General features: G+C 49.9%; 2 protein-coding genes across 5 annotated transcripts in view; one reads left to right on the plus strand and one right to left on the minus strand.

Moving 5' to 3' along the window:
* ITFG2 (integrin alpha FG-GAP repeat containing 2) overlaps positions 1-18,576 on the plus strand; it is a 48,550-nt gene that overhangs the window by 27,802 nt on the left and 2,172 nt on the right. The gene's annotated exons all lie outside the window — the stretch shown is intronic.
* TEX52 (testis expressed 52) lies at positions 9,620-18,497 on the minus strand. The gene is given in 4 exon segments (XM_054526672.1): positions 9,620-9,846; positions 9,849-10,114; positions 15,815-16,365; positions 17,873-18,497. Coding segments are annotated over 4 exon segments (915 nt in total). The 5' UTR covers positions 17,945-18,497; the 3' UTR covers positions 9,620-9,820.

An 18,576-nucleotide genomic window follows, 5' to 3' on the forward strand; every position in this document is an offset into this window, starting at 1 on the left:
GCTGAAGTGGGGGAATCGCTTGAACCTGACAGGCAGAGGTTACAGTGAGCCGAGATCACGCCATTGCACTCCAGCCTGGGTGACAGGGTGAAACTCCGGCTCAAAAAAAACACAATTAATTAATCAACAAAGAATAACTCCATTGGTCTCTAATAATGAGACAGAGGGGGAAGAAACTTCATCCAACTATTCAGGAAGATTAAGCCATTCTGAACTGTTAGGAGTAGAAGAAGTGAGCATATTCTCGTCCAAGACACTTGGAAAATGTCTGTTATTCTCTGAAGTGAATGGATCTAAATTCAGAAATGCTGAGAGAAAAAATGAAAGTAAGAAATATGGCTCCTTCACTGCATTGGTTCTTCTCTGAATGAAGTTTTTTTCATTCAGAAAAAAGTAGTTATTGAGCACCTACTATGTACTGGACACTGAGCTAGGCCCTGGGTGTACAGTGGAGAGCCAGATGAGGTCCCTGCCCTCATGGAGTTCACATTCTAATGGAGAAGGTAGATAATGAGCAACTAAATTTATAACCTCAGGTGGTGGTAAGTGCTGAAGAAAATACACCATGGAATAGTATGGAGCCATAAAAAATAACAAAATCGTGTCCTTTGCAGCAACATGGATGCAGTTGGAGGACATTATCCTAAGCAAATTAAAACAGAAACAGAAAACCAAATATTGCATGTTTTCACTTATAAGCGGGAGCTAAACAATGAGTACAAATGGACACAAAGATGGGAACAATAGACACTGGGGACTCCAGAAGCAGGGAAGGAAAGAGAGGAGGTAGGGCTGAAAAACTTCCCGTTGGGTACTGTGTTCACTCTATGAGTGACAGGATCAATAGAAGCCCAAACCTCAGCACCATGCACTGTACCCTTCTAAGAAACCTGCACATGTACCCCCTGAATCTAAAAAAAAAAAAAAAATGGCGAGATCTACCAGGTTCATAAGTAGGTAGGTTCAATCTCATAAAGATGGCCGGGTGCAGTGGCTCATGCCTGTAATTCCAGCACTTTGGGAGGCCGAGGTGGGTGGATCACCTGAGGCCAGCAGTTCGAGACCAGCCTGGCCAACATGGTGAAACCCCGTCTCTACTAAAAATACAAAAAAAAATTAGCCGGGTGTGGTGGCGGGTGCCTGTAATCCCAGCACTTTGGGAGGCCGAGGCAGGTGGATCACGAGGTCAGGAGATCGAGACCATCCTGGCTAACACGGTGAAACCCCATCTCTACTAAAAATACAAAAAGTTAGCCGGGCGTGGTGGCGGGTGCCTGTAGTCCCAGCTACTCGGGAGGCTGAGGCAGGAGAATGGCGTGAACCCGGGAGGCGGAGCCTGCAGTGAGCTGAGATCGCGCCACTGCACTCCAGCCTGGGCGACAGAGCAAGACTCTGTCTCAAAATAAATAAAATTCTAAATAAAATCCAAATACAATTTTTTTTTGTAGAAAAAGGGAAATAAAAGGGCAAGAATAGAAAGTGATGGAGTTGAGCTGGGCAGAGTGGCTCTTTTAGAAGCGATGACATTTATGCATAGGTGACTATGGAGAGGGCCATGCAGACACCTGGAGGATTGCCACAGACAGAGGGAAGAGTGCAAGTAAGACAGGGTAGTCAGGGATTGTCCTCCTTATGTCCCCAAACCCGCCTGGGGCAAGGGGGTGGACTGGCCTTTCTCCATCCCCTCTGTCAGGCCCATCTCCTCCTATGGCCAGTCACTCACATCTGCAAGACAGCAGACTGGCTGCAGTGCAGAACATCGTCCCTTGCTGTGGAGAGAATAGGGTTAACTTTTCTATACCACGACCAAGCCCTTGTCCTGGATCCCCCTGCTTAATCACCCTGGCACAGTGCCCATCCCACTGAATCTGTTAGGCTGCCAGAGCCTGCGTTCCCTCTACAGAACGGAGAACATGGAGTATCACTGAGTACATTCTCAGACTCGCCAGAGGGCTCTGGTTTTTTTGTATTTCTAGCAGTGATGAAGGGGCAGAGAAGGGCTTAAAAAGGAAGATTCTCTTGGCCTTCCAGCTTGATAAGCCCTCAGGCACAAAGGCCTCCTAAAACACTTTCTGTCTTTAGATAAAACCAGACCACACCTTGCATTTACCACTGGGTGTCAGACAATTATTGGTGATCCTAAACTCATGCTGTCTGATACAATAACTACTAGACATATATGGCTATTGAGCCCTTGAGATGTGGCCAGTCTGAACTGAGATATGCTGCAAGTATAAACCACACACCGGATTTTGAAAACAATACAAAAAACTATGTGAAACATCTCATGAATTATTTTCTAATTGATTGCATTACTTTATATTGATGTTTTTTTTTTTGAGACAGAGTCTCACCCTGTTGCCCAGGCTGGAGTGCAGTGGCATGATCTAGGCTCACTGCAACCTCTGCCTCCTGGGTTCAAGCGATTCTCCTGCCTCAGCCTCCTGAGTAGCTGGGACTACAGGCGCCCGCCACCACGCCTGGCTAATTTTTGTATTTTTAGTAGTGATGTGGTTTCACCATGTTGGCCAGGATGGTCTTGATCTCCTGACCTCGTGATCCACCCACCTCAGCCTCCCAAAGTGCTGGGATTACAGGCGTGAGCCACTGTGCCTGGACCCATATTGATAATATTTTTGATCTATTGGGTTAAATAAAATACATAACAATAATATAATAATAATAACAGTGTAATAATAAAAATTAATTTCATGTGTTTCTTTTTTTTTTTTTTTGAGATGGAGTCTTGCTCTGTCACCCAGGCTGGAGTGCTGTGGCACGATCTCGGCTCACTGCAACGTCTGCCTCTTGGGTTCAAGCGATTCTCCTGCCTCAGCCTCCCGAGTAGCTGGGACTACAGGTGTGTGCCACCACGCCCAGCTAATTTTTTGTATTTTTAGTAGAGACAGAGTTTCACCATATTAGCCAGGATGGTCTTGATCTCCTGACCTCGTGATCCACCCGCCAAAGTGCTGGGATTACAGGCGTGAGCCACCACGCCCAGCCTTGTTTTCTTTTTTTTTAAAAAAAAAGGTAAGAAATGTTTTAGGCCGGGTGTGGTGGCTCAAGCCTGTAATCCTAGCACTTTGGGAGGCAAGAGGATCACCTGAGGCCAGGAGTTTAAGACCAGTGTGGGTAACATAGTGAGATCTCGTCGCTACAAAAAAAAATTCAGCCAGGCATGGTGGCATGCGCCTGTAGTTCCAGCTACTTGGGAGGCTGAGGCAGGAGAATTGCTTGAGCCCAGGAGGTAGAGGCTACAGCGAGCCGAGATCATGCCACTGCACTCCAGCCTGGGTTACAGAGTGAGACCCTGTCTCAAAACAAACAAACAAAAAACTTTAATTATAGATGTTGCTCCATTATGTTTCTGTTGGAGAGCACTGATCTAAATAGATTCTACAGCTCCTTTCCTCTATCCTGATAGAATCTCAATTCTATCAGGAAGTTCTTTTTTAAATCTAAGTCCTGGTGACTATATTCAAAGTTCATGCCCTCTTATCCAAGCCTAGCAGAGATAGAGATGAACTGTATCCCACCTTCCTTGTCATAGCCGTTCATGCCTTCAAGGATCTTTCCATCTTTTCAACATTCTTTCCTCAAGGCTGAATAGTGCCAATTCTTGTCTCTGCTGGTGGGGATGGAGAGGAGAGCTCCTCTGGCCCAGTGAAATCACCCAGTCCAGTGCCCTGCCACATAAGGAAATTCCCGGAATATTCTTTATAGAATGGGTTATTCAGAGCTAGACAAACAGCTCTCTTGAACCCGTGGAGGGTTAAGGGCAGCCAGTTCTATTTCAGGCTTTCTCCTCTGGGCCTGTCAGATATGCTGAAGACAGGAATGAGGTTGTTTTCCAGAATTCTCCTGTCCAGCAAGGGCCCCAGGCACCCTGTGCTGCCAGGAGAGCACACCTCCCTACTGCCATCCCAAAGAGGTGGATCTTCCAAAGGCTACCAGGCAAGGACAACATTTTATATTTCTGACACTAGGATTATTTTCCTGTTTCATGGATGACAAAACCAAGGCACGAAGAGGTCAAGTGCTTTGGCTGTGTTGATGAAAGCAGCCTGAGCATGGCATGGTGAACTCAGAGGAGTCTGATCAAGAGTTCCAACTCATGGTCAAGCACGGTGGCTCATGCCTGTAATCTCAGCACTTAAGGAGGCTGTGGTGGGTGGATCACCTGAGGTCAGGAGTTCGAGACCAACCTGGCCAACACAGGGAAACCCAGTCTCTACTAAAAATACAAAAATTAGGTGAGCATGGTGGTGTGCGCCCATAGTCCCAGCTACTCAGGAAGCTGAGGCAGAAGAATCACTTGAACCCGGGAGGTGGAGGTTGCAGTGAGCTGAGATCATGCCACTGCACTCTAGCCTGGGTGACAGAGCAAGACTCCATCTCAAAAAAAAAAAAAAAAAAGTTCCAACTCTGTCCCTATACTAGCTGGGTGACCTTGGGTGAAGTGCTTAATCTTTTGGCATTTGTTTCTTCATCTATAAAAATGAAATAACACATAATCTGTAGAGTTGGTGTGAAGTTTGAATGAGACAGAATAGCAAAAAGTAGTAAACTAGGCCAGGCATGGTGGCTCACGCCTGTAATCCCAGGACTTTGGGAGGCCAAAGAGGGAGGACCTCTTGAGCCCAGGAGTTCAGCCTGGGCAAGCATGGCAAAACCCCATCTCTACTAAAAATACAAAAAAAAATAGCCAGGTGTGGTGGCACATGCCTGTGGTCCCAGCTACTCAGGAGGCTGAAGTGGGAGGATTGCTTGAGCCTGGGAGGTAGAGGTTGCAATGAGCTGAGATCACACAGCTACACTCCAGCCTGGGTGAGAGTGAGACCCTGTCTCAAAAAAAATAAAATAAGGCTGGGCATGGTGGCTGATGCCTGTAATCGCAGCCCTTTGGGAGGCTGAGGTGGGCGGATAACATGAGGTCAGGAGTTCAACACCAGCCTGTCCAATGTGACGAAACCCTGTCTCTACTAAAAATACAAAAATTAGCTGAGCATGGTGGTGTGCGCTTGTAATCCCAGCTACTTGGGAAGCTGAGACAGGAGAATCACCTGAATCAAGGAGGCAGAGGTTGCAGTGAGCCAATATCATGCCACTGCTCTCCAGCCTGGACAGCAGAGCAAGACCCTGTCTCAAAATAATAATTATAATAAATTAAATAATAGTAAATTGTATGCCTCAGTTTAGTATCTCCAAGATGGAAATCATACAGGACCTACCTTCAGCCCTCCTGTCCCTCCCTCTTTGTTAATCTTTTTTGTTTCCCGCTTCCATTCCCCTGTATTTTTTCCCTCCTCCTTGCCTAACCTGTGGGCCTGCACTTGGCACCCTTGGACACGACCTCGCCTTCCTAGTGATACTCAGACTAAAGAAGTCACTGACTATTGTTTGGGAACCATGTCATGATACCTAGTGTCAGTGTTCAATAAACACCCGGTAAACATAAGGGTGGTCTAAGGGAAGCCACACATCGAAATTCCTGTCTTGGAATTTGGACAACGGCAAGATGCAGCAACATTCTTTACAAGCATGGAGGCATTCGTGAGGCTCTGCCCTGGGACTGGCAGAGAATGAACTGGCTTGGGACTAACATAAGTGGAGCAACTATGTGAATAGCCACAGGAACCACTAACTGTAATGGCAGGTAGGCAGCAGCCACTGTTTACACTGTGTAATGAAAAGAGCAAATGTGTGCGGCTCGGTGGCAGCACAACTAAGGACAGGGCTCAGTGGTGGAAAAGAGGCATGAAGACAAGGGGCTCTGAGCAAGTGAGGCAGCAATGAGTTGAAATGAAGGCTGGAGGGTCCCAGGGAAGCTGGAAGGTGAGTTGGGGGCTGTCTGCAGAGGGGATCTTGGCTCAGATTTGTCATCTCAAGGAGCAGCTATGGGGCTTTTTGAGGCATGGTAATTAGATGAGACAACCCTGGCAGGGCATGACTGGCAACGTGGGTGGCCCTGTATGGTCCCCCAGGGGTTCCCAGTCCCCACAGCTTCCCGACTCCCTGGCCCCAGCCATTCCTAAAGCTCCCAGCAACTCAGGAACTTGCGTCAGCAACTCAGGTCATGACACCAAGATCAGGCTTGGAAAGGGAGAGGTGGAGGGAGGGGAGTTGTTGGCCCGGAAATGGCTGGGAAGACTTCCTTTGCTGGGATTAACTATTGTCCATGAAGCTGGTGGCATTCAGCAGGGCACAGGGTGTCCTGGGGAGTGAAGTATGTGGGGGAAAGGGGTGTCCATGCCTTCACCCCTGCCTCCCTCTCAGAGCTGCACTCCAGCTGTGGTGAAAGAGTGGATCTTTAGGTAGATACAGATACAGAGATCCCCCCCACCCCACCCCACCAAAGGCTTTCAGGACCTCTAGGTTCATTCGTGTGTGAGGATGGAGTAAGGAGGTTGTTCATGGTTGCCAGCCAAGTGTATGTAGGCTGAGCTGGGGTTATTTTCTTTTCTTTTTTTTTTTTTTTTTTTTTTTTTTTTGAGTTAGGGTCTCACTGTATTCCCCAGGCTGGTCTGGAACTCCTGGGCTCTAGCGATCCTCCTGCCTCAGCCTCCCAAGTAGCTGGGACTACAGGTGCACACCACTGCACCTGCCTGGGTGGGGGTTGCCTCGTTAGGGTCCCCAGGCCCGGAAGGTGGCGGGCTTGCTATTGCTGCCCCGCAGACCCCCATGGCCTGCTGGAGCTAGGGGGCGCCAGAAGCCTTACTTCTGTGTCTCTGGCCGATAAACAAGAGAGCCTGGGTGCTGCTGCAGAGCAGAGGCTGTTCCGGAGAGCAGGGCTGGAAGGTGGTGGGGCGGGGCGAAGTCCTGACTAGAGGCTGGGAGCTTCTGGGTGAGCAGGGTCTGCTGGGGCAGGAGCCTGTGTGAGTGCAGCTTCCTTTCTGCCCGCCCCTAGCTTAAGGCCAGAGAGTAGGCAGCTTGTTTTCAAGAATCCCAATGGCTTTCTTTCTCCCACTCCCTAAATCTTCTTGCAGACCCTGTAACCATGCCCAGGGCCTCTCGCTGTGAGGTGGCAAGTAGCCCAAGATGCAGATGATAGCACAGGCCTTGCAGTCCCTGCTCCGGCAGACCCCTCCTGTCCTCTCGCCAGGAGGCTGCCTGGCTTCGTGGTCCGGAGCGAGTCACTTCTCCCGTCTGAAGTCACTTTGCCCGTCTGAAGTCTGAGGTCATTAGGCGTGTTTTCTAATGGCCTGCCCAGCTCTGACATTTTTGGATCCTATGTAAAGGGAACCCTCCTTTCCACCCTCATTCCTAATCCAGAGTGAGGAGAATGGGTAAATTCCCAGAGCCCCGGCACTCCGTGGAGCACTCAGGAAGCGCTCCTTCACCCCTCAATTCTGCCCTCACACACCCCATCGCACATACCCCATGGAGAGAGGAGCAAAGAGAAGGACCACATAAGACAGTTATGGACGTGGCATTAGAAGGAAACTGAGAAACACTCTACAAGAGTTCGATGTATTATATTATTTTTAATTTAGATGAAATTCACATAACACAAAATTTACCATTTTAAAGTGTACATACACTTCAGTGGCTTTTTGTGTATTCACAATGTTGTGCAACCACTACCCCTATCTAGTTCAAAAATATTTTCAGTTCTCCCCTCCTTCAGCATCTGGGAAGCATCCATTCACGTTCTAGCTCTGTGGCTTTGCACGTTCTAGACATTTCATACAATATGTGGCCTTTTGTGTCTGGCTTTTTTCATTTAGCATAATGTTTTCAAGGTTTCTCCATGTTGTAACATGTATTCTTTTTTAAAATTTTTTAATGTGTAAAATATACATATCATAACGTTTACCTTTTAATCATTCATAAGTACACAAATCAGTGGCATGAGGTGGTACATTCACAGTGTTGTGCTATCATCACCACTGTCTGTTTTCAGAACTTTTTCATCATCATCCCCAACAGAAACCCTGTACCCGTTAAACAGTAACTCCTGGCCGGGTGCGGTGGCTCACGCCTGTAATCCCAGTAATTCCAGCACTTTGGGAGGCTGAGGTGGGCGGATCACATGGTCAGGAGATCGAGACCATCCTGGCTAACATGGTGAAACCCCATATCTACTAAAAATACAAAAAAATTAGCCGGGCATGGTGGCGCACCCCTGTAGTCCCAGCTACTCAGGAGGCTGAGGCAGGAGAATTGCTTGAACCCAAGAAGTGGAGGTTGCAGTGAGCCAAGATCACGCCACTGCACTCCAACCTGGGTGACTGAGTAAGACTGTCCAAAAAAAAAAAAAGCCCCCCCAAAAAAATCAGTGACTCCCCGTGCCCTTCCTCCAAGCCCCTGATATCTTCTATTCAACTTTCTGTCTCTGTACGTTTGCCTGTTCTAGGTACCTCATGTAGGTGAAATCATACAATACGTGTGTGGCCTTTTGTGTCTGGCTTCTTTCACTCAGCATGATGTTTTCAAGTTTCATCCACACTGTAGCATCTATCGATACTCAGTTTCTTTTTATGGCTACATAATATTCTATCTACTTATTATTTTTATTCTATGAACACTGATTGACGGCTTCATTTCTGGAGGGCCGCCAGTGTGCTACACACTTTGCAGGTCCTTCACCTATATTCTTGTATTTATTCCATTTATTTATAAACTAATGGTCCCCATTGTGCAGACGAGGAACCTGAAAGCCAGAGGGAATAGCGACTTTTCCAAAGGTCACAGTGCTGCTTAGTGGTTAAAGCAGCACTAGAGCCCTGTGATGTTTTGATTCCCAGGTACCTGCAGGGCTTGAGAGAAATGGAGACAAAGAAGGCCGTGGGCAGGAGGCCAAGAGAAGCCCAGCAGGTGCGACCATCAATGTGGCGATGTGATGGGGGTGGGAGGAGGTGAGGTAGGGCCCCCACCATTTCAGCTTCTTCCCTTCCAGCCACCTTCCCATCGCCCTCCCCAACCATCTCCACCCCAGCCAGGGCCAACACCATTCTGACTGTTGCTTTGCCTGCCTCTACTTTACCGCTGGTCTTTGACTCCCTGATAGAAAAAGCTGAGGCCCAAGGCCTCTGGGCTGACTGCTCTTTTGGCATAAGTCCTCCACACCCTTCCCCCCACAGGTATCCCCAACGGGGTGTGGAGAGGCCGCTCTTTTACCTTGAAGTTCTACTTTGTTCTACTCTTGTTCCTCTGCTGAGACCTGGTTAGCCTTCCTGGGGCCTGACTCTCCCATTCTCCAGCACCAGCCCTGACCTGACCTCTCCTCCTCCAAACCCTGTATGGGGCCCTGCAGCCAAGCACAGCTGTGTCTGGTCTTTGTCCAGACATCAAATGGTCCAGGGAGGGGGTGGCATTGTGGTTATTTTTGCCTAAGAGGCTTTCTATACCCTGACCAATCCCAGCCTCATTCCCAATGGGTTATGAGAGTGGAGATAGCTTCTTCTTATCCACGTTTCTTACAGCGCCTCTTCCCCCACCCCAACAGACACACACACACACACACACACACACACACACACACACACACACACCCCTTTCTTCCCACTTCTCCTCTCCTTAGGAACTGGAGTCCCTCCCTGTTCTCCCTGCTCTACCCAGCCTCCTGGCTGCAGTCCTCCCACCTTCGATGAGAGTCCTCCAAGGAAGAAATATAACAATTTAAAATTTCAGTTGAGTCTCCAATAGCCTAGGGTACAGAGGTGGCTTGAGGCTGAGAGGATGGTGGAGAGGCTGTTCTGCAGAAGCCAGAGTCCTTTTGCTACCCCAGGGCCTCTTGCTGAAGGAGCATTGATTCAGAACACTGGAGCCTGGGGCTCTGGGTACCACGATCGTCCCCACCCCTCTGGAAGCCCTTCTAGAAGTGTCCAGGTCTTCTCTTCTTTTCCTTGCTGGGGATTTGCTTGCTTGTGCCTTGGAGAGATGGTGGAGGGGTAAGGCAGTTCTGTCCTTTATCAGGGTTTGGAAATCCCTTATGAGGTCCTGGCTCAGGGGCGCGCTGGGCAGCAAGGCCAGCTTTAGCACCTTCTCCTGGTAGTGGGGCAGAGGGTTTGGGCAGGGCCAGCTCCTAGCGAAATTATTGGGAAACGGGTTGGGCGTGAGCTGGAGGCCCTGGGATTCAAACCTCCCACCAGCGGATATGTGCCGGTACCTGTTGGGAGAAGGGTATGGAGAGAACAGAGAGGTCAAACAAGAGATCCAGGCCCAGTGGAGAGACGGGGAAGGGGAAGGGTGATGCCGCTGTCCACAAGCTAGTTAGCCATCAGGCGGCAGGCAATCCCTTCTGTTTCTCCGCCTAATCGGATATTGACCTATGCCAAATGGCCTGCACCTTATGTGTGTTTTGGTGTTAGGCTGGTGAAATAATGTCGTACAGCTAGTAAGCCTTCCATCCTTTTGACATACTGTATATAATATTATGATCCAGATCCCAGTCCAGATTCTAACTGTCCTTCAAGTCTCACTTTTTCCACTAATGCAGTGACAGTGGGAAGGTCACAGAACTCAACTCAACTGGATAACTGCCTCTTCTCAGCAAGCCTGCGGTATTGGGTCAAACAGTAGGAAATAGACTTTTGTTTCTTTTAACACAGCTGAATAGTGGCCAATTTTCTATGACTCAACACACTTTGCCCCTGGTTCAGCAGATAGTCCCCTTTCTGCTGTTGTTGGTTTATGCAGAGGCTCTCAGCCTGGCTACACATTAGAATCACCCTGGGAACTTTTAAACACAACCTACCCACGCTTCCCTCAAGGCCAGTTAGAATCTCCAGAGGGAGGCTCAAACCTCAGCATTTGAAAAAAGAGCCCCTAGGCCGGACCCAGTGGCTCACACCTGTAATCCCAGCACTTTGGGAGGCCGAGGCAGGTGGATCACAAGGTCAGGAGTTCGAGACCAGCCTGACCAACATAGTGAAACCCCATCTCTATTAAAAATACAAAAATTAGCCGGGCGTGGTAGCAGGCACCTGTAATCCTAGCTACTCGGGAGGCCGAGGCAGGAGAATCGCTTGAACCCGGGAGGCGGAGGCTGCAGCAAGCCAAGATTGTGCCACTGCACTCCAGCCCGGGTGACAGTGGGAGACGCCGTCTCAAAAAAAAACCCAAAACAACAGCAACAACAACAACAAAAACCAGCCCCTAGGCTGGACGTGGTGGCTCACACATGTAATCCTAGCACTTTGGGAGGCTGAGGTGGGCAGATGACCTGAGGTCAGGAGTTCGAGACCAGCCTGGCCAACATGATGAAACTCCGTCTCTACTAAAAATACAAAAATTAGCCAGACATGGTGGCAGGCACCTGTAGTCCCAGCTACTCGGGAGGCTGAGGCAGGAGAATCACTTGAACCCGGGAGGAGGAGGTTGTAGTGAGCCCAGATCATGCCACCGCACTCCAGCCTGGGCAAGAGCAAGACTCTGTCTCAAAAAAAAAAAAAAAAAAGAGCCCTAGGTCATGATAATGGGCTGCCAGGATTCAGAACTGCTAGGTTTACATGTAAAGGTTGTATTTCCCCAACAAGATCATGCTTACATCTCATTCTATGTCTGAAGTCCTCTGGGTCCCTACAGCTTCAATACTTCAATGTGCTCACTGACTGATCCAGAGTCTTTGTTTTTGTTTTGTTTTGTTTTGTTTTTTGAGACAGAGTCTCACTCCGTTGCCCAGGCCGGAGTGCAGTGGCGTGATCTCGGCTCACTGCAACCTCCATCTCCCAGGCTCAAGTGATTCTTCCTGCCTCAGCCTCCCGAGTAGCTGGGATTCCAGGTGCACCACCACTCCTGGCTAATTTTTTATATTTTTAGTAGAGATGGGGTTTCACCATGTTGGCCAGGCTGGTCTCGAACTCTTGACCTCAAGTGATTCACCCGCCTTGGCCTCCCAAAGTGCTGAGATTACAAGCATGAGCCAACACGCCAGGCCCAGAGTCTTTTTTTTTTTTTTTTTTTTTGAGACAGAGTCTCGCTTAGCCGGGTGTGGTGACATGTGCCTGTAATCCCAGCTACTTGGGAGGCTGAGGCAGGAGAATCGTTTGAATCCAGGAGGCAGTGAGCAGTGCCGAGATCGTACCATTGCACTCCAGCCTGGGCGACAAGAGTGAAACTCCATCTGAAAAAAAAAAAAGATTAAAGATTTAAAGCTGTATAGGGCACTTACCGTGAATGGAGTTTGCAAGACTGGAAGTTGCTCTGGGTGAGTGAGTGAGTGAGTGGAGAGTGAGTGAGTGAGTGGAGAGTGAGTGAGTGAAAGTGAAGGCCTAGGACATTACTGTACACTATTGTAGACTTCATGAACACTACATGATTTGGTGACACTAAATTTATTTATTTATTTATTTATTTATTTATTTATTTATTTTGAGATGGAGTCTGACTCTGTCCCTTATGCTCCAGCACAGTGGCCATGATCTGGGCTCACTGCAACCTCCACCTCCTGCGTTCAAGCGATTCTCTTGCCTCAGCCTCCTGAGTAGCTGGGATTACAGGGCCCCGCCACCATGCCTAGCTAGTTTTTGTATTTTTAGTGGAGACAGGGTTTCGCCATGGTGGCCTTGAACTCCTGACCTCAGGTGATCCACCTGCCTTGGCCTCCCAGTGTTGGGATTACAGGCGTGAGCCACCACGCCCGGCCGCTAAATTTGTTTTATTTTATTTATTTATTTTTATTTTAATTTTTTCCCAGGATGGAGTCTTGATCTGTCACCCAGGCTGGAATGCAGTGGCGTGATCTCAGCTCACTACAACTTCCACCTCCTGGGTTCAAGTGATTCTCCTGCCTCAGCCTCCCCAGTAGCTGGGATTACAGGCATGTGCCACCAGTGGGCCTGACTAATTTTTGTATTTGTAGTAGAGAGAGGGTTTCACCATGTTGGCCAGGCTGGTCTTGAACTCCTGACCTCAAGTGATCTGCCCGCCTCGACCTTCCAAAGTGCTGGGATTACAGGCGTGAGCCACCATTCCCGGTCCACTAAATTTATTTTTAAAATGAGGTAATTGTGCTAAAATGTTAAGACAACTTCAACATCATCAGGCAGGAGGTTTTTTTTTTAGCTCCATTATAATCTTATGAGACCGCTGTGGTATATGTGGTCTGTCGTTGACCAAAAGGTTATTATGTGGCACTTCCTGTTATGTGTCCTGCCTTCTCTGGGGACCTAATTCCTTGTCTGAGACTTGTCTGAGACTCATTCCTTCATTCCTGGCTCCAGGGCCTGGGCCTACAGCAGTAAACATGTGAGACAAGGATCCTACTCTCATGGAGATACCATACTAATAATGATACAATCTATTGAGCCCCTTCTGTATGCTAGGCCCTGTGCCATTTCACCCTCTAACCACCTTAACCACCTGCTGTGGGAACTTTTTTTTTTTTTTTGAGCTAGGGTCTCACCATATTGCCCAGCCTGGAGTGCAGTGGCACAGTGATGACGGCTCACTGCAGCCTGGACCTCCTGGGCTCAGACAGTCCTCCCACTTCAGCCTCCCATGTAGCTGGGATTATAGGCATGTGCCACCATGCCTGGCTAATTTTTTGATATTTTTGTGGAGACGGGGTCTCATATGGTGCCCCAGGCTGGTCTTGAACTGGCTTCAAGCGATCCTCCCACTTTGGCCTCCCAGAGTGTTGGGATTACAGGCATGAACCATCATACTCGGCTAGGCAAGATACTCGACCTGTCCAGCTCAGATAGCCCACCTGTAAAATGGGGTTAATGAGGCCGGGCATGGTGGCTCACACCTATAATCCCAGCACTTTGGGAGGCCGAGTTGGGCCTGAGGTCGGGAGTTCAAGACTAGCCTGGCCAACATGGAGAAACCCCGTCTCTACTAAAAAGTACAAAAATTAGCCAGGCATGGTGACAGGAGCCTGTAATCCCAGCTACTTGGGAGGCTGAGGCAGGGAGAATGGTTTGAACCCAGGAGGCAGAGGTTGCAGTGAGCCGAGATCGCACCACTGCACTCCAGCCTGGGCGACAGGGGAAGACTCTGCCTCAAAAAAAAAAAAAAAAAACATGGGGTTAATGATAGTTTCTACTCAGAAGGTCCTGGGGGATTAAATAATACAGAGAAGTGTTTAGAACACCACCTGGCAGAACACCACCTGGCAATGTCATGCCACTGTGAGTCTCTCTGGAGTGCTCTAAGTCTTTCTCCCCTTTGCCAGGGTCAGCACCTATCAGCAATTGGCAATCTTCAGGGCAAGGGTAGCAGGGAGGCAGGGAGAAGCCTGGGTCCCCACAAAAGAGACTGATCTCTCAAAGTCACCAACCTTTGGCGTTTTTTTTTTTTTTGAAACAAAGTCTCGCTTTTGTCACCCAGGCTGGAGTGCAAGTGGCACGTTGGCTCACTGCAACCTCCACCTCCCAGGTTCAAACGATTCCCCTGCCTCAGCCTCCTGAGTAGCTGGGATTACAGGCGCCTGCCACCATGCCCAGCTAATTTTTGTATTTTTAGTAGAGACGAGGTTTCACCATGTTGGCCAGGCTGGTCTCGAACTCCTGACCTCAGGCGATCTGCCCGCCTTGGCCTCCCAAAGTGCTGGGATTACAGGCGTGAGCCACCGCGCCTGGCCTGTTTTTTTTTTGTTGTTTTGTTTTTTTTCAGATTAAAAATCTTCACAGCCTCGCACTCCAGCTTCCCAGTGCTTTGGTCCTGCCCTTGGGATTGGAATTTGAGACATTCCTTTTCATTGCCTTCCCCCTTTCTTGTTACTCTTGCATGCGTAGTGCGTGGGCTGGACACAGTTGGGAAGCATCCGTGAGTTCCCAGGGTGGCCGGGAGGGGGAGCTGCGGGGTTCACAGCGGCTCCTCTCACGTTCCTGACTCCGCTCCGACTTCTCAGCCCTGCCTGGAGGGGCCTCAGCCACTGCTTTTAGCTGTCTGCTGGCTTTCCAGCCTGAACCCTGACTTCCCCATGAGGCCTTCCTGTGGCGGGGGCACTCCAGGTCGCTGCACCCCTTCTCTCCTGAATTTCTGTAACAACATCTAACTTTTATTTTATTTATTTATTTATTTAGAGATGGAGTTCTCTCTTGTTGCCCAGGCTGGAGTGCAATGGCGCAATCTCAGCTCACTGCAACCTCCGCCTCCCAGGTTCAAGTGATTCTCCTGCCTCAGCCTCCCGAGCATCTGGGATTGCAGGCACCCATCACCACACCTGGCTAATTTTGTATTTTCAGTAGAGACGGGGTTTCTCCATGTTGGTCAGGCTGGTCTGGAACTCCCGACCTCAGGTGATCCGGCCGCCTCGGCCTCCTAAAGTTCTGGGATTATAGGCATGAGCCACCATGCCCTGCCATAACATCTAACTTTTGTTCAGTTCTTCCACATATTCACTAGCTCAATTTATCCTCCCACAGTGAGGTCGGTACCTGAGGCTCCCCCCTTCATCGGTGAGGGAGCTGAGGCTGGAGAAGCTGGGCACCTCACCGTGGTGATGGGGTTGGAACTGTACTCCAGGCCTTTGGGCTACAGCTTTCACTCCAGTTCTTTACGTTAATAACTGACTTCCTTACAACACCCTCTGTCTCACACTCTGGGCCCTTTGCATGTGTAGCCTTTTTTTGATAGCTATCTTTGCAAAACTCCTTGAGGGCAGGCACTGAGACACACTTCTCCATATCCCCAGTGCCTAGCAGGTGTCACCTGCATAGCTGTCCCCCAGATTTTAGTGAAATACCATGCCTCCACTTGTTGTTCTTCCCTTGTCTCCACCTCGTCCTTCCAGCTACACTCAGAAAAGAGTTTGGTTTCCAGATGGCCAGAGGAGGGAAGGACAGAGTCCCCGGTTAGAAAGGGAGGGGTCACCTGGGCAGGGCAGGCTGGTGGGCTCCCTGAGGAGGCGCCATCTTACTTCTTGAAGCTCGCTGGCGGCTGGATGTTGCCCTGGGCATCGAGTGGGGGTGCTCTTGCCTCACTCCTCAACTTGAGCTTCTCCACCTCCTTCAACTCCTTCACTGTCCTGAAAATCACCTGCTTCTTCCTTTTCATGTCCACAAACGTGGGATAACAGCGGATGAAGGTCAGGAAGCTGTTTTGCCCCATCCAGGAGGGAGGGGGGATGGGGTGCTCCGTGGGGGGGCATCTGTGGGCATTGGAGTTGGTCAGCCAGCGCCAGACATTGCTGTCGTAGGGCCTGTCGGGCCGGGTGGGGAAGGCGGCAGGCAGACGGCACACATCGAGCCACGTGTGAAAGCCCCAGGTGTGCTGGGCGCCCCCTTTCCAAGGGTGGATGAGCCGCTGACGCACCTTGGACTTCATATCTGTGCAGGGCGGCAGCTTCAGAGCCAGCTGGTGGTAGGCTTGCCGGGTGAAGCCAGGGAACTCCCAGGACTCACTGGGGAGGAAGAACTCACGCTGAGCCCACGTTTGGGAGGGTGAGAGGGACTCGCTGGCCTGGATCATCTAGGGAGAGACAAAAGGAAGCCTGGGGAAGGTTGTGCAGACAGGGGTGCAGAAAGGTGGGCGAGGCACTCTGCTCTCCTTCCCAGGCACAACCTCTGCCAGCCCAGCATTCTCATCAGGACACAGAAGTCCTGGCAGGGCCACATCTCCATCCCTCTCCTTCCCGGTGGAAGTTATGGCTGTTCCGTATCATTTTCACAGTCACTCATCTTTTGATCTCTTGCCATTGACCCTATTTTGGCTTTGACTTCCCACCCTCTGTGCTCAGCTTTCACTCTTTACCTTCACCTCCCTCCTCCATTCTGGCGTCCCCACATTCCCACCCAGGAACTGGTGCTCCTTAGAGGGCACATCAGGCCTCAGGAAATCGTGAAGGGAAACGCTCCCTACCTTGCCAAGGGGGGCAGCCCACCTTCACTTGCTCCTGGTCTTGGTGACATACCAGGAAAGTCCTCCAGAAAACAGGGCCAGGGGTTTTCCCATCCCAGACTCCTCTCAATACTCATTTGTCCATCACTGATGCTTTCCTCACACTCCTCGTTAAAACGCTAGTATAGAAAGTATCTAGAATGGCAGCTCCTTCCCCTTTCTGCACCCTGCCCCCCATGAAATAAACAGCAGCAAGTACATATTGACGCTGTGCTAAATACTTACATGCATCTTATTTAACCTCCACAACTCTATGAGCAAGTATTGCTATCGTCCCCATCTCAAAGATGCAGAAAGCAAGACACAGTAAGGGTAGGTGACTCACACAGGGTGCTGGTGCCTGAGTGACAGCTGGGACTTAAGCCCTCTGTCTGTGCTCTTGCTTGGCATACCATGCTGGGTGAAATGAAATGGCCTTACTTAGCACAGTGCCTGACTGCAACAAAAATGTGCCTCTTTTAAAATGCTTCTCCCTCCTATCCATCCCCAGGGACTTTTTCTTTTTTTTAGGTGGAGTTTCACTCTTGTTGCCCAGGCTGGAGTGCAATGGTGCAATCTTGGCTCACTGCAACCCCACCTCCCGGGTTCAAGTGATTCTCCTGCCTCAGCCTCCCGAGTAGCTGGGATTACAGGTGCGTGCCACCATGCTTGGCTAATTTTGTATTTTTAGTAGAGACGGTTTCATCATGTTGGCCAAGCTGGTCTCAAACTCCTAACCTCAGGTGAACCGTTCCCCTCGACCTCCCAAAGTGCTGGGATTGCAGGCGTGAGCCACGGTGCCTGGCCCCCGGGACTTTTCTGATTGCAAAAACCCACTTGTTTCTTGAGCTTGGGCCCCTAAGTCATTTCTACAAGATCACCCCAGTGGGTGGGGCTGGGAGATGTGGCACTAGCCAGACATCTCCTCTCTGTTCTGAGCTCTGGGTTCGTAGTGTCATAGGATGAAAAGGGGAAGACAGCAGAAAATGTATGGGCCAGGCAGTCTGCTGCCCAGAAGAAAGCCTGGCCCACTATAGGGGACAGCCTGTAGCCCAGTGGAGTACAAAAAGGTAGGCAGCAGAGATGAGCCACCCCCTACCTGCAGGAAAGGTTCTTCCATATGAGATGGGCGACTGGGCCCTCTGAGTGATCTTTGCCGGTTACTGGCCATTCTTCTAGGCCTCAGAGCCAGGAGGGGCGGCTTTGTGGGGAAGCCCTTTCTAGCACCATTGTTTACTCCTGGGGTTGCTATGGTGATGCTGCCTGAGTGGTGATGCAGAGAAGAGGCCCTCACCTGTCCCTAGAGCCTCTTGTGTCCCTTGGGCCCCTGGCTGCTTTTCAGGTTAGACAGGCAGGGGATAGCACTTTCTTCAAGTTCTGACTGCAAAATATAGTAGAAGGAGCTGCTGCCAGGCAGAAGAAAAGCAGGGCAGGCTGGCTTCCAGGCCTCAGGGTGTGGATGGCCGTGGGAATGAAGCACCTGTAACTGGGCCCTTCCTGCCCTAATGTTCAGGGGGCCCTACCCCTTGTGAGCTTGTCTTATTAAGAAACCCTCAAAAGGCCTAAGTTAACCAGCAGGTCCAAAGGTCCCAAGGAACAAGGTCCGAGACGACAGGGAAAAGAGGTGAGCTGTGCAGGACTAGCACTGGGAAAACCAGCAATTTGTATTATAAAGTGTGTGCCTGTGCAAAGTGCTCCAACTGCTTTTTTGGGTCAACTTCAGGCCTTGCCTCTTCCCTATCACCATCGTCTCCATCAACACCCTCTTTCTTTTCCAACATCTCCTGGTGCCTTAGGAATCAG

The sequence above is a fragment of the Pongo abelii genome, chromosome 10 (genome assembly GCF_028885655.2).
Source record: "Pongo abelii isolate AG06213 chromosome 10, NHGRI_mPonAbe1-v2.0_pri, whole genome shotgun sequence".
Lineage (NCBI taxonomy): Eukaryota > Metazoa > Chordata > Mammalia > Primates > Hominidae > Pongo > Pongo abelii.